General features: G+C 35.1%; 3 protein-coding genes across 8 annotated transcripts; 2 read left to right on the top strand and 1 right to left on the bottom strand.

Annotated features, from left to right (window-relative positions):
• The first annotated feature begins 1,130 nt into the window (after positions 1 to 1,130).
• Positions 1,131 to 5,629, top strand: LOC148904594 (uncharacterized). The gene is made up of 11 exons (XM_089025171.1): positions 1,131 to 2,378; positions 2,492 to 2,595; positions 3,002 to 3,114; positions 3,290 to 3,363; positions 3,494 to 3,603; positions 3,838 to 3,936; positions 4,198 to 4,290; positions 4,401 to 4,510; positions 4,606 to 4,758; positions 4,920 to 5,039; positions 5,136 to 5,629. The coding sequence occupies exons 1-11, from the start codon at positions 1,759 to 1,761 to the stop codon at positions 5,283 to 5,285; spliced, it is 1,746 nt and encodes a 581-aa protein (XP_088881297.1). The 5' UTR covers positions 1,131 to 1,758; the 3' UTR covers positions 5,286 to 5,629.
• On the bottom strand, positions 5,440 to 13,856 carry LOC148904595 (uncharacterized). Of its 3 annotated transcripts, XR_016118882.1 has the most exons (8): positions 13,781 to 13,856; positions 11,098 to 11,161; positions 7,861 to 9,777; positions 7,683 to 7,753; positions 7,432 to 7,474; positions 7,003 to 7,033; positions 6,789 to 6,852; positions 6,436 to 6,569 (listed from the first exon to the last, which is right to left on the bottom strand). XR_016118882.1 is itself a non-coding variant. In XM_089025173.1 (5 exons), exons 3-5 carry the CDS (start codon positions 7,433 to 7,435, stop codon positions 6,269 to 6,271), a joined length of 336 nt encoding a protein of 111 aa, XP_088881299.1. In that variant the 5' UTR covers positions 7,436 to 7,474; positions 7,683 to 7,753; positions 7,861 to 7,997; the 3' UTR covers positions 5,440 to 6,268. The 3 variants fall into 3 exon arrangements, 2 of the variants coding, with proteins under 2 accessions (XP_088881299.1, XP_088881298.1); XM_089025173.1 differs by lacking the exons at positions 6,789 to 6,852; positions 11,098 to 11,161; positions 13,781 to 13,856 and having other exon boundaries at positions 5,440 to 6,569; positions 7,861 to 7,997; XM_089025172.1 differs by lacking the exons at positions 6,789 to 6,852; positions 7,683 to 7,753; positions 7,861 to 9,777; positions 11,098 to 11,161; positions 13,781 to 13,856 and adding an exon at positions 7,568 to 7,669 and having other exon boundaries at positions 5,440 to 6,569.
• LOC148904596 (uncharacterized) lies at positions 9,644 to 13,892 on the top strand. 4 transcript variants are annotated; one of them, XM_089025166.1, is made up of 11 exons: positions 9,644 to 9,804; positions 9,903 to 10,109; positions 10,277 to 10,522; positions 10,970 to 11,046; positions 11,234 to 11,436; positions 11,683 to 11,799; positions 11,875 to 12,075; positions 12,248 to 12,403; positions 12,634 to 12,817; positions 12,906 to 13,246; positions 13,757 to 13,892. In XM_089025166.1, the coding sequence occupies exons 1-10, from the start codon at positions 9,644 to 9,646 to the stop codon at positions 13,217 to 13,219; spliced, it is 1,866 nt and encodes a 621-aa protein (XP_088881292.1). In that variant the 3' UTR covers positions 13,220 to 13,246; positions 13,757 to 13,892. The 4 variants fall into 4 exon arrangements, with proteins under 4 accessions (XP_088881292.1, XP_088881295.1, XP_088881293.1 ...); XM_089025169.1 differs by lacking the exon at positions 11,875 to 12,075; XM_089025167.1 differs by lacking the exon at positions 11,683 to 11,799.
• The last annotated feature ends 130 nt before the right edge of the window (positions 13,893 to 14,022 follow it).

Consider the following 14,022-nt stretch of genomic DNA (forward strand, 5'->3'; position numbering starts at 1 on the left):
TTGTTTTAGGTGATTGTCTTTGTTTGTGACAGATTGATATTACTTTACATCCATTGGACAATTTCACGGGGTCTTGTTATGTCAAAGTGTCGCTCGAGATTTTGTTTTGATAATACTTTCATCTGCAATCAGAGATACAACAACCTATGGATTCAAGAACGTCCGAGAAACTAATACCCCAAGTCTTACTGTCCAATTATGCTCTTGACTTGAACCTTTCCAAAACACACAAAATTGGACAGTTGACCGGTTTTTGCATATTTTAAAAGATCCATATTCTATAATTAATGCATATAGAAAACTCGTAATAAACTATTACGACGCTCGCCACAAGCATTACGAGAGGCAGACACTGGAGCGTTATTGGTTCTGTGTTTTGATCGATATTTATCATAATTTTGGAACTAAAGTTTAGGTTTCGCAATCGCCAAGGACAGCGGTTTACGGAACATTGAGCTTCGATCAACACAGCCGGTCTATTCAAAACATATCGGGGTTTAATCGTTGGCGAGACACGGCTGTTTCGTTGTGGACATTAGGTTTCAGGCCACTACTCGGCCAATCCATGTTGCTATGCACGTCTTTCGCTAGCAACCAAAATGGAGCCGAATTTAAAATTGTTCGCCATGAGAAAAAAACCTTTATTTTTTCACTAAACACAAACTATTTTTGAAAGCAAATATATTTCAGAGGTACCTGCAAGCCTTCTTTCTCGATTTTGTATTTTGAAATTTTGTTTTAACGAAAAAATATCATTTTCAAATCTTTGTAACTACGAAGTACGATCGTAGTCGTCCTTTTAAAGACAATAGGGACTTTAAGATTTGCAAAATCTGCGACGGCGACGTCAACCGGAAGTGTAAATAACTTCACTTTTGGGTTTCGCGTCTTCAAAGTCTGTCTTCCCTGTGGATGAGTCGACTTTAACGACAATGTTTGAAATGAAATCTCCGATGAACAGAACCCAAGAGAGAAATTATTTACACTTTCGGTTGGCGTCGCCGTCGTAGATTTTTGAAGTCTAATGGGAGCTTAATGGAAGTTTTTACAGGACCAGGTAAGCAACAATTCTTACCTATACTTCTTTTACTTTGTGTTTCTTTTCAAATTATTTAATGTCCATTTTTTTTCATCTTATATTTGGTATCGTAAATATGTGGATTCACAGGTTCGCAGAAGTACCATCACGAAAACCTGCAGCGTTGTTGTCGTATTTGTGGGGAGTATAGCGGAAGCAAAGTAAAACAATATTTCAGAGAATGCCATAAGTTCGCAGAGAAAATTTTAGTTACGTTCGGTGTGGACGTCGAAAATGATATTTCAGACATTTATCCGACTAAAATGTGCAATAAATGTTACATTAAGTGTTTCAAACGGGAAGTACATCACAACTTGAAAGTCTCCAAAGATGTATTTATATTTAAACAGGAAGTTCCACTATAAAAAGGGGGGCTCCGCCCCCTTACGCGTCAGATCCGAGATTTAAATTTTTAAAATGGGTGAATTCAAAATGGTGGAAGTGGACGGGGAGAAGTTGAGAACTTGAAAAACCTTATCATTGTTGAAATATGACGATAAATGTTATAATTTTATAATAAAAACATTTAGAAATCAACGAGGAATTGACATCAGCTTAGTGTATTTAAGTTATAAACGAAAAAGTGGAAAAATACAAATACCGAAGAATGTAAACAAAAGCGTACGGTGTATGCGATATGAAACCCCCCAAAAGCAACCTATTGTTTCCGCTTTTGCTCAATGTTTTTGTACGTTTTTGCGCGGGAAAATACTAGCAGCTTTGACACTTTCCACATTTTCGTGTTTTCTTTGCTATTTTTGTTAAAAATGGCAGCAAAAGAATGCCGAAAGAGAAGTCGATTTACCCTTCAATTTGAAGATAGTGAGGAGAAACTCTCATTACTTCGCGAGAGAATAGCGGAGTCTAAAAAGCTATTGAAAGATTTCAATAATTATTCGTGGCTTTTGAAAGTAATAGACTTTTACGACTCTCATCATAAAAGTCAGTCTCAGAGTTCATATGCCGTTCCGGAAAAACTTGAAGCGAAAGCTAAACTTCACGTTTTAGCTCCGCCTTCTTCTTCCTCTGGTCAGCCGTCAAGGGCAGAAATCCACACAGCTCTGGAGGACGACGACGGAAAGTACTTTATCGCTTGTACAGCTACGATTCGTAGCCTGGTGAAGGGCTTGACGGAGTCCAAAGGATGCTGTTCTGTTTGCGGTGGGTTTTTGCTTCTTGGCAGCTTCCAGATGGAAAGAAGAGGGCACTGTGGACGTATAAGTTTCAGATGCGAAAACAACCATGAAACTGTCTGGTTTAGTTCGGCAGTACTGAAATCAAAATACGTCGCTAACCTCAGGTGAGCACTTCATTCTTGTCATTTTTTTTAGCTTATAAATCATTATCTTTCTTGCAATAGTCAGTAACAAGTTTCTTACAAATGTTTGTTTACTGTTCCCGGGACTGTCTTAGAGTAATCCATGGATTCATGAGCTCTGGGTTGACAGAAACCCAATACAGAAGCTTCACCGAAGCAGCATTTCTTGGTTCAGTTGAGCACACATATCTCGATACAGGTAGGTTTAGATATTGCCATCGGATATTGCGATATTAGATGATTTCATGTGCAATTTCATTTTATTACTAGTGTTTTGATTTGTGCATGTGTAATAGTGATAGCATATACTTCTATTGCACTGTAATTGATATCATATTTATAACCTTTATGTACTTTATCTTGCAGCCTACTTATTTTGACCCCTATGAAGATTTCACTGACACTACACTTTAGCTACAACAAGATAATTCAATTTCATTTCTGTTTGATTTTGTTTTGTATTGTTTTTTTCTTTTTTTTTTGTTTGATTGTTTTGATTATTTGATTATACACATTCTGAATCAACATGCATGCAGTTCACAAGAGAATTTGATTCATTTCCCAACCCTGTTTATGAACTTATAATTCATCCGTAATGTTTTTAGTTTTCAATAAAATGGGCTACGTTGCTGCAATCCAATCAGTGTATGAGGACAGCACTCGATCAGTTATGGAAGAGACCCAGAAGGAGCAAGACTATATAGATAATGATGGTGATGTAAGTGCTTATATCTGCCAATAGTTCATTTTACAGTTCATCAACTAGTTTTTCAACTAGGATGCTTTTAGGTAGAATTTTGCTAATTTATTCATTCATCTACTCTAACTCAATTGTATTTCAGTAAGATATAGAAAAAAAAAGAAATTTATATGATATGTTGTTTTGAATACAGATTGTTATAACTGATGCCAGACATGATTCTTCTCGTAATGCCCAACATACAACAGTAACAGCTATGTCATACTAGTAAGTACTAGTAACTAGTCCTGACTAATTATTGTGTATAAAAAGAAACTCTATTTTTACTATTATGTTCTGGGGTGAATTGATTGATCTAGCTCTAAGACAACAATTCATTCTTTTATTCAATTATTAGCAACAAGAAAATACTTATGACGGTGAACTGGTCAAAAGCTACCTTGGCCTCTGCAGCTTCGAGAGAAATACCCATGACAAAGGTGTTATTTGACAGATTTGAAGAAATTGGTATGAAAATTGAAAATTCCTATTCTGTCTCAATTTCAAAAGTACATTGTACATGATTTTGTACCTTTAGGGCTGGTTCACACTAGGTATATAAGCATAAGAACCTCAAAGAGTAGGAATAACAAAAACTTTCAGTCACTTGGAAAACACTCTGAGTTTCATTTGCATATGCTCTTATGTGCTTGTGTAGCTGGTGTGAACTTGCCCCTATTAGCTAGTGTTCTTTTACCACAGGACATGAGATTGCTGAAATTTGCCATGACAATGTTGCAGCCATACAAAACTGGGCAGTAAAAGAAAAACGAATATTAAATTCGTATGACACATGGCATGGTAATGTAATAAAATATAAAAAAATGTGTAATTGCAGAAATAAATTGTCCTTATAACCCCACAGAGGATTTTTTTAAGACCCCCACCCTTCAAATTCCAACTTTTTTACAAACAAACTCTGTAATTTTATCCTGTCTCTGCCCTCACCCCTCAGCCAATCATAAATGAGGATAAATTTGGAACAAAAATAAAAATTATATATTTATTCAAATTCAATAGTTCTTAAGGAAATATTCAAATGATTCAATTTTTGATCTGTAGGTGGAAAAAACATGAAAAAGCTGATGAAAAATATTACCACAGGAACAAAAAAGAGCGAAGGAACCACTTGGTTTTCTGAGCTATCTGATAAAGGTAGGATCTGCATTTAAATGTGTACATTTATTTATCAAATTACAGTAATTCTAGATGCTTTACCTTATCAAAGCAGTTTAAGATATTAGATTTTTCATTTTCAATGTTAGCTAAAGCAACAAAAACACATTGCTATTACACAATGAAAGACTTTTCTACTATAAACAAGACAGCTGAAGAGTTCAGAGCAGCACTATTGAATGTAACTGAACATTATCAGGTGTGTAAACTCCTCAACAAACAATGACAGTGTAACTTTCAACATAATTATATTTATGACCCATATATTATTGTTGTGATTTATTTTGTTTCCAGGGTAAACATTCCAAATGCCCAAAGGAGAGCAGGTGTTGGATGGCTGACTATGTATGCAGCAAAAAGTCTTTGGAAAATCCAAAGGCAATTGAGGCATACAGAAAGGCCATCACTGACAGCCTGATCTACAGAAATCCTGAAGACTATATGAGAGTAAGTTTATTAATAATTTTGAAGTATTCATGTCCTCTGGTTTTGTGAGCTAAAAGTTTAGAAACATAAATGTACTTTGAATATTTTTTTTCTACAGGCTGCAGCTATTTTGATTAAGCTGATTATTTCTAACTAATTACTGTTTCAATTATTTCTTGCAGTGCCGTGATACTTATTGGATAGAGTCCTTCCATTCCACTCTTTTGATTTATGCTCCCAAACGAATCAACTTCGGGGATGATAGCTACACAACAAGAATCCAACTTGCAGTTCTCGACTGGGTATGCTTTATATAGAACTATACATTGACTATATTAAACTTTTTGATATAAAAATACATTTTTCATGTAATTAACATTTTTTTATAACTTTCTCAGAATGAAAATGTCAACAGAGATGTTTTCTCAGTCCAGAACTACCAGTATGCCAGAAACCCAGATAGAAAGGCCCCTACAAGAGTGAGAAAACCCAAAACTTTTAATTTTAGAAACTCTATTTGGCACACATTCTTTTCTGCTTGTTTGTAGTGTATTTGCACTTGTCTGTGTTTTGTTGGTGTTGTTCGCATGTTTGTTTGTGTTGTCACCACATACATGTTTTCTTTGGTGTGATCTATGCATATAAAATGGCTCTTTTCAGAGCCGCCCAATTTAAAAAAAGTGAATGGTACAATGCACTAAATAGACATTCAAATAGTTTTTTTTTATAAACTATAGGGTACAGGTAAGTACTAATGCATATGAAATGTTGCTCATATGGGTGTTTGATTCTTGTGTATTTCTTTTACAGATTTTTACAATTCAGAGTGTTTCTTGTTTGCATATTTTGTACATTTTCTCCTTTTACAAATAAAAAATGTCAATAAACTTTGTGTTTTTGCTATTGTTCAATAACTGTATTTGTAATTTTCAAAACAATCAGCATCTTATGAAGTTCTATGAAAACTATATAAAATAAAGGCTATGAACATTCACAACCAATACACACTATGCAGGAGCTGTGGAGTCACAAGATGGTGATGAAAAGAAGTAAGCCCCTACAAACACTTCAAAGAAGTAATAATCCAAATTCTGAAGCTGAGTTAACAAATTGACATCAGATCTTTTACTTCTCTGTCCTATTATTGATGATGAAAATAGCCAATCAGCAAGCAAGAAAGACAAGACAAGACGTCCAATATATGGGTTTACAACAGTATACAGTAATTGAATATAAAAGAAAAAATACTAATTTATTATCATTTAACAAGTGAAAGGATTCCTGATATCATTTTCTAGCATTTTACCCATATTATTATTTCCAATTATAATAGATAGTGCATGTTGGGTATTGTGAACAATCCGCATCATATGGTAAAGTGGTCAATAAGTGGTTGGTAAATGGTCGGTAAGTAGTCGGTAAATGGTTTATAAGTGGTTGGTAAGTGGTCGGTAAGTGGTCAGCCAGCACCTTACCAACACTTTATTGTACGGTGCAGATTGTTCACGATAGCCGTGATTGTTATGAAAAATTATGCACGTCTATGACCCATATATGGAATATGAGGAGGATTTGGCCATCTTTTCCTCACATCTTCAACAACACATAGGGGCATTACTTCTCTTACATCACCAATGTGACACCCCAGTTCCTGTTTTCTCTCAAGGTATGTCTGGTTGGACCATAAGCCCTCCTTTTTCAATTTTCTATAAAAGAGTCTGTACTCTTTCAGACGCCTTGCATGGTTAGTTGACAAAGGTCGTCCTCTAGGCCTTGCTTGTCCTAAAACCACACAAGGCATCTGAAGGCAGTAGGGGCATTTTCCAGTATCTCTAGGGAGAAGGAAGAACAAAACAAAACATCAGTTGGAAAACAAATGATAAGATGATACTTATTTTGTTGGTGCTATGAAAGCAGGGCCGTAACCGGGGGGAGCACTGGGTGCACGTTCACCCCCTTCCCCCCCCCCCCCCATCTATCACCTTTTTTTGGTTCTGCTTTCTTTTAGTTACCTTTCCCCTTTTTTTTTGGTTCTGCTTTCTTTTGGTTACCTTTTTTTTTCTCGATTATGTTTATTCGATGTGCACCCTCCTTGTAAAAATTCTGGTTACGGCCCTGAAAAGCAATGTCATAATATTTTTCCACTTTGTATAAATTACAGACTGAGGTGAATATAAATATATATACGCTAATTGTTGACCCTATTTTTGCTAAATAATATATATAAATATATATTTCAAATGTCTATTTTCGCAATAATTGTACCTTGTCAAAGAGGTATGTATTCTTTTGTCACCTGAAACAACAAAATGATATTAGGTTTTCTCACCATTTTTTAATGTGGTTTTGCTATTGATAACTTTGATAAGAAAAAAATGGTTTTTGACAAAACTGCATAGTCACAGTTAGAAGCCTTGTATCATCGTATACGCGTAATTTGTGTACTACTTTATGGCTAAAAAACCTCAGTACGATCAGTAGAAAATGTGAGATCAGTAGCTTCGTTTGGTATTTTTCTGATAATTGCCGGTCATTCATATCTTTTCTTGCAAAACAAATTATAACAATGTAATTATTTATAAAAGCCTGCTTGAGTATCATTCCCTGTGTAAACAAACAGCGATAACCTTGACAGAACCGCCATCTTGATTCAAGGACAACAAGAACAACAACGAACAAGACGATTTGACTTACCCATTATTTTTATTTTGGAGCTTCTCTGAATTCCCTTATTGACCTAAAACGATAAAGAAAATAAAGAAAAACTTTGAAATATGTATTTTGCTTGGAATGACGGCAGAATAACTTTGCAAATCCAGAAATACTGTGCCTTCACCAAACGAGAGTTGTCAGTTTCGCGGGCTTGCTTTGTTTCTTTTGCGCCGGCGCATCGCATTATTACTGACTAAATTTAGCGGCTTTACCTGTTACAATTTACAGCTCACCTCTTTCTGTTGTTTGTTTATTTATTTCATCTTCATTTTCTTTGTTTTCTTTATTTGATTTGGTTTTTCTTCTAAGAAACAAAAAAAAAATTTCAGATAACACACAAAATATTTTCATTTTGACGGATATACAGTAAAAACTAAATGCTGAAAACTTTTTTATCGACGTCACACTTACCGTTCTGTGCATGTGGAGTCCTAATAAAGGCTTTCTTTTCTGTGAAATGCGGTTTGGTTGCTTGCTTTTGTTTGTTTTTTTATTTTGTTTTTTTTGCCGACCTAGCCGTCTCACGTTTCTAAGCAAAATTATAAGCGGAGATCTGCACTCCACGGTGATTGACAGATAACTGACTCGAGTTTGGCCTGGCCACGCGCCTTTTATACCGGAACTTCCTGTTTAAGTGGTTTCCTCATCAAGATAACTCATGTGATATCTGCAAAGTATTTAAGACATTTCAGAATGGAGGAAGAAAAAGAAAAAATATGAAATCAAGGGGACGCCCGGCCAAGAAAAAACAAATTACTAAAACCTCTTTCGACTCTTTAGAAGAAATAACAAACGCTATACCGAAGGAAATAATTCCCGTTGCCACTACTAGTAAAATGCCAGCTCTTGAGCGATTTGTCTTACCACCAGAAGAACTTGTCTGTTCCGTCTGTAAAGAAGTTCTTGACAGGCCTTTAGAATGCCCTTGTGAACATCACTTCTGCTATGAATGTATAGCCGAATGGATATATAACACTGGAAACTCCTCAAGTTGCCCCCTTTGTAAAAACCCTGTCAGTGTTGAGACCCTTTCTAAAGTTCCCCGTTTAGTTTTAAACCTTTTGTGCTCCCTTCTGGTGTCTTGTTCTTCTTGTAAAACCCCTGTACGTCTTGACTGTCTTGAAAAACACGAGGAAAGCTGTACAAAGTACCTGGCTCAACCATGTAGTACCACGGTATCAGAAGTATTGAAAACCCCTTGTAGTGCTCCTCTATCATCTTCCGAGGAAATTCTGGCAACTCACTTGATGAAAAGAAAAATGAACAACTCTACTTCATCACAGATAATTTTAAAAACAGGGGGCACTGTAAGTACCTTAAACCTCCGGGGGTAATTACTCCCACATAACAAAGGGCTGAGAGGATTGAGGTTGAGATCATAAGTCATTCCCTATTTTAGGGCTCAAAAAGGAAAACCTGTGGGTTTTCTCATGATTTTTGTTGTATATGATTTATCTCCTGTTTCAAAGTGGTATTTTTAGGGCTAAAATTAAACCAGGACCACGCCCTAACTGTAAAGTATCTTTTAGGGTTTAAATTTATTTTTTCAATGATCATCCCGCCCTTTTTACATGGGAGTACCCCCAGCTTACATCTTCCTCATTTGGGCATAATGTTGTTCCCATTACAAAGTTCTTTGCTACTTATTTTATTAATAATGACTGAAAAAATATGGCATCAGAATATGATTTTAAAAATAATCGAGGCCAAATTAGAAAGCCCAGTTCAATAGAGGGCAGGTCATATATGCGTAAAAGAATAACTAGCTACGTAGTGCTTAAAAATATCAGTTATCTGCTACTTAATAACTAAGGATTCACTCATGCATGAACCAAAGAAAGGCACTTAAGAGGTATTTGCTTCAGTTCTCAATGTTCTACTCCAGTAATATCCTTTGGTTTTGTTTCACTAATCTCACACCCTAGAAAAATAACTATCCTATTTACATGTTCAATATTGTGCAATGATGTCTAACTTGGATGACAAAATCCAAATTAATGCTCATATGAAAATATATCCACCATCAACATACCACAAATAATATATAACTCAATCCTGTTAACAGCCCCTTCAACTCTCAGTTGCCAAGCAAGCCCGTGTTGGCAGTTCTACTGCTAGCAAAAAAACTTTACAACGGAGAGCACTGGTGCTTTACAATGTTCGAAAAAACATCAGTGGTGGGTCTGACGAGGACATGAAGGCTCAACATATCCGTGATATTCAAATAATGAAAAGATCTCATAGAGAAGAGTTAATCAAGTTGTCTGGAGTGAAGCTGTCAGTGCCACCAGGACAGGGGTTGGCCATTAAAACTGAGCTTGGGATTCCCTGGAATAAAATGCGGCACATTAGAAGGTTTGAATATCCTACATGTATGAAACTAATTTTTCTTAGGTATAACATGTTGGCTAAAACTTTTCAATTAATCCTGACTATTCTTGAAACTCTTTTAGGTGGTTAGACAGCTGGGGTGTCCAAATGGCTAGTGAGAAGGAGCAAAGAGTGTTATCGAAAAAACAAAAAATTAAGGATGTTTACTGTGAGGGAATGCCATTTCTTTTTACCAAATCAGGTGGGGGGACGGAGATACGGATGACTGAGTGTGCTATGATTCAAAATTTACATGGCCTTGTTCTTGGTTATCTTGAAGAGCACAGCAAGTAAGTTGTTGTACTATAATATTATTGATAGGTAGTCAAAAAGAAAATAAACACATTGACTATGGCAACTAATTTTAACACCAAAAAGTCAATGTACTAGCCACAAGTTAAAACACATTTTGTAAATATAGTTAATGTACCTCTTCAAAACATTTTTTGCAACCTAGACACAACAGCCTGACCTGGCATGATGGGCTAGTGCCAAGTGATGAAATCTGGGTAAAAGTAGGAGGTGACAAAGGAGGAGGAAGTGTTAAGATGGGCTTTGAACTGGCTAATGTTGCTAGCCCAAATTCCATCAAAAATACAGTGGTTTTTTCAATGTTTGAAGCTCCAGACTCTATTCACAATCTTGAAATTGCTTTGAAACAGTACCAGGATGATGTGACCAGTTTACAGCAAGAGACATGGAGGTAAATAAGCCCTATGTATTTGCTATATGGGTATGGTAATTGAGCTTCTTGTCTTTGATACACATTTAACTTTATATATACATTTATATGTTTAATTTTAAATTGTCTTGAATAGGGACTATTGTCCTGGCAAGGATCATAATTTTTCACTTTAGTGTGTCTTAGATAGGGTAATAAATTTTGACCTAAAGGTATAGAATTTCTGCTTGAGTCTCAATCTGTCTTGAATAGGGCATGGAGTTCTAAGATATCACTGCGTCTTAGATAGGGTGAGGGTTATTGGGGCTCCGATCCCCTATCATGACCCAGTCCATGTACCAACCCCCCCCCCCCTCCTCCCCCGTTAATAAGTTCTCTTTTCTGCTAGTAAATAAATTAAGAAAATGTTGTGCGTATCTTTGACCAATTTATAATTTTACAATGAAAATCAATTTTTTGGCTTTACAGAGACTTGTCCTTTAAATTGTTTTTTTATGGAGATTACGCTTTCCTATGCACAGTCTTTGGAATATCTGGTGCCAGTGGTGAGTATAAAATTAGGGAAAATCAATTATTACCAGTTGTACATTACTTACCATAATGCAAGTGCCAAAAAAGGAAACCAATGAAGAATTTCCAGTAGTTACATGAATAGGCAATCTATATATAAAAGTATAAATTAGCATTTGATTATTGTTAACAATGTAAAACACATGCATTATAATATTGTAGGCAAATACTGTTGTTTGTGGTGTTTGATAACTCAAACTGAAATGCAAGAGTCACTTGATGAGAGAGGAAAGAAACCAAGCAGAACTATAGAAACTCTGAAAGAGGACAACAAATGGTTCATAGAGGCAGGGTCAAATATCAAGAAGGCTAAAATGTTTAACAATGCAATCCGACCACCTCTATTTGATATCCCAATCGAACAGGTAGGCAGACTAATTTTAAAACAGTTTCCATAGCAACTAATAGCAAAAATTCAAATATAAAATTATATGAAGTTTTGAACACTGTTGTTTGTAATGAAAATAGGTATTTAACCTAAATAGATGAGGAGAAAAACTAATGCTAAGGTTTAAATACTGCACCAGCAGAGATAAAGAACAACCAATCCATATGAGCACTCGAAAAACAATTAATTTTAATCAATGGGATTTGATGAATGTCTTTTTAAGGTTTGCTTGCCTGGACTTCATATCAGCATTGGAATTTTTAATAGACTCTATGACCTACTTGTGCAAGAACTTCATACTTTAGACATCCACATTGCAAATGAAATTAGAGATGGAGAGGTGAGATTCAACAATCATTCATCAAAATTAATTTCATGGTAAAACACTCATCCAGTTTAATGCAAAACAATACAGATTGGAAATCATGAATTCCAAAACTATATTGAAGGAATCAAAGTCCATCAAAATTTAAAAAACCAAGAGTCCAACCTTTTGGAAGAAGCACAAGAGTTGGAATCAATGGCATCCTATAATGCAATGCGATTCAACAATGAAGAACAGGTGGAATTTCTGTTAGACAGGGCAGATAGCCTACGCAGTCAAGCTAATGACTTAGTGAGTAGATAAAATTATCTGTAATATGAGGCCAACATGGTATTCTCTCATACTGTACTTTGAAAACTTCAATGTAAAACAAAACTCTTATTATTTCAATCCATAGTATACTACTGATATTCTTTTAATTAGAGGTGAATTTGCATAAATTATATTGTGAAACACATTTCAGACACTACGTATGGCCTCGGTCTCTGTTCCAGTACTACCCAATGAGGATGGTCCCTGTGTGCAAGAACTAGCAAGAGTACTCAAGAAAATAGGGGCTGAAAGACAAGCCTACCATGGAGGTAGTTTCAATGGAAATCACACAAATAAATGTCTGAAGGTAATTAACAGTAATAAAAAGTAATAAAAATCAACTCATAAAAAATTATAATTTGATCTAGAAATGGCCTGGATGAAAATTACTCTGTGTAAATCTAGTGGCCCTATCAAATTGTGTAGTTTATTGTTAGTTTAGAAAAAAAAACAGCTAAAATCTGAACCAGTAAAATTGAAACTAAATTCAGAATGACAGTATTAAGAAAATACACTAACTCAAACTCTTAATTTTAGGTTACTAGTATAGATCAACTGAAACAAATACCTATCCTGGTATGCAGTCAATTGCTGAAAAAAGATGTGATAGAAGCTGAACTAATTTCTGACAAGTTCGGACAAGTTCTTCAAACCTTTGGCAAAGTACACAGAACTCTAAATAGCTCACGAAAGCTTGAAGAAAATGAAATAGCTGAGTTAGGTAATTATATCTTAAACTTGAACTTATATGTTGGAATAAAAATAAGATGTAAAAAATTCATTCATAAATTTAATTTATGTTTTTACAGAACAAAATGTGTCATTGTTCATGAAGCTGTATAGAGCATTTTTTCCGCATGCATCAGTCCTACCCAAAATGCATTTTTTGGAAGATCATGCCCTTGAATGGGTAAGAAGATTCAACACAGGTCTTGGACTGCTTGGGGAACAAGGTGCAGAATCCATTCATCACGAATTTAATGAACTTTCCAGAACATATTCATGCATTAGGAACAAAGAAGAAAAGCTGAAATGTATGATAGAAGAGCATAACAGAAGATGCAACCCTGTTAATCGAGATCTAATTCCAGAAATCAAAAGAAGAAAGAAAAAAGAAGAATGAAACTTGGCAATGCTTCACTTTAGAAATGTGAGTAAGCTTATCAATTAAGTGGCACGCATATAGACACTAGTAGACACTACTGTAGATGACTTTTTTATAAATAGAGTCATGAAAATTTAATTAGAAAATCATATTGCCACCAATCCAAAAAATCTCAAATAATCGTTTTTTTGTCCGAAAACATAATTTGGGAAATGTGCAATGAACTACTTTGTTTATCTTATTTTACATACATGATGTAATACATCATTTGTAGATCACAAGCTTGGCATAATATTATCTACAATTTACAGCTGTATGAACAGCACTAAACTGCGTTAAAAATCAAGACCTCAATCGTTTACTGTATTCGAAGCTATTAAAAGGTGATTCAGAATTGATCGTAAGCTAAATAAGTTCAGTTTCACTGACCATATTAAAATTAAGCTTAAGCTTATTATTAGCTTCGAATTCAATACGCTTATTTAAAAAAATCGAAAATGTCTCGATAAAAAAATGGACATAAATAATATTTCTCATATTTAATTACATTGACAGCATATCTTTGCGTTTTGGACTCACCTGAGACTTGGAAAACTTCCATTCCTGAAGCAATTACGCTGAACATCTCAACCTTCTGAACCATGTGGACCATAACCGCCATTTTGCTCGTACGTTGTCCAGATTAAGAACTCAACGAAGTCAAGTTTTATTTAGGGAAAAATCTACTTCCAAACTTGGGAGCACTCAATTTTACAAGCATCCTACCAATCCTGCTAAATGACTTTGTTGTATTTAAAGATCTTGAGGGGGAAAATCATTTT

This window comes from Actinia tenebrosa, unplaced genomic scaffold, assembly GCF_029948245.1.
Source record: "Actinia tenebrosa isolate PJP-AT-01 unplaced genomic scaffold, QUT_ActTen_1.0 PGA_scaffold9__36_contigs__length_13948895, whole genome shotgun sequence".
In the NCBI taxonomy this organism is placed as follows: Eukaryota; Metazoa; Cnidaria; class Anthozoa; order Actiniaria; family Actiniidae; genus Actinia; species Actinia tenebrosa.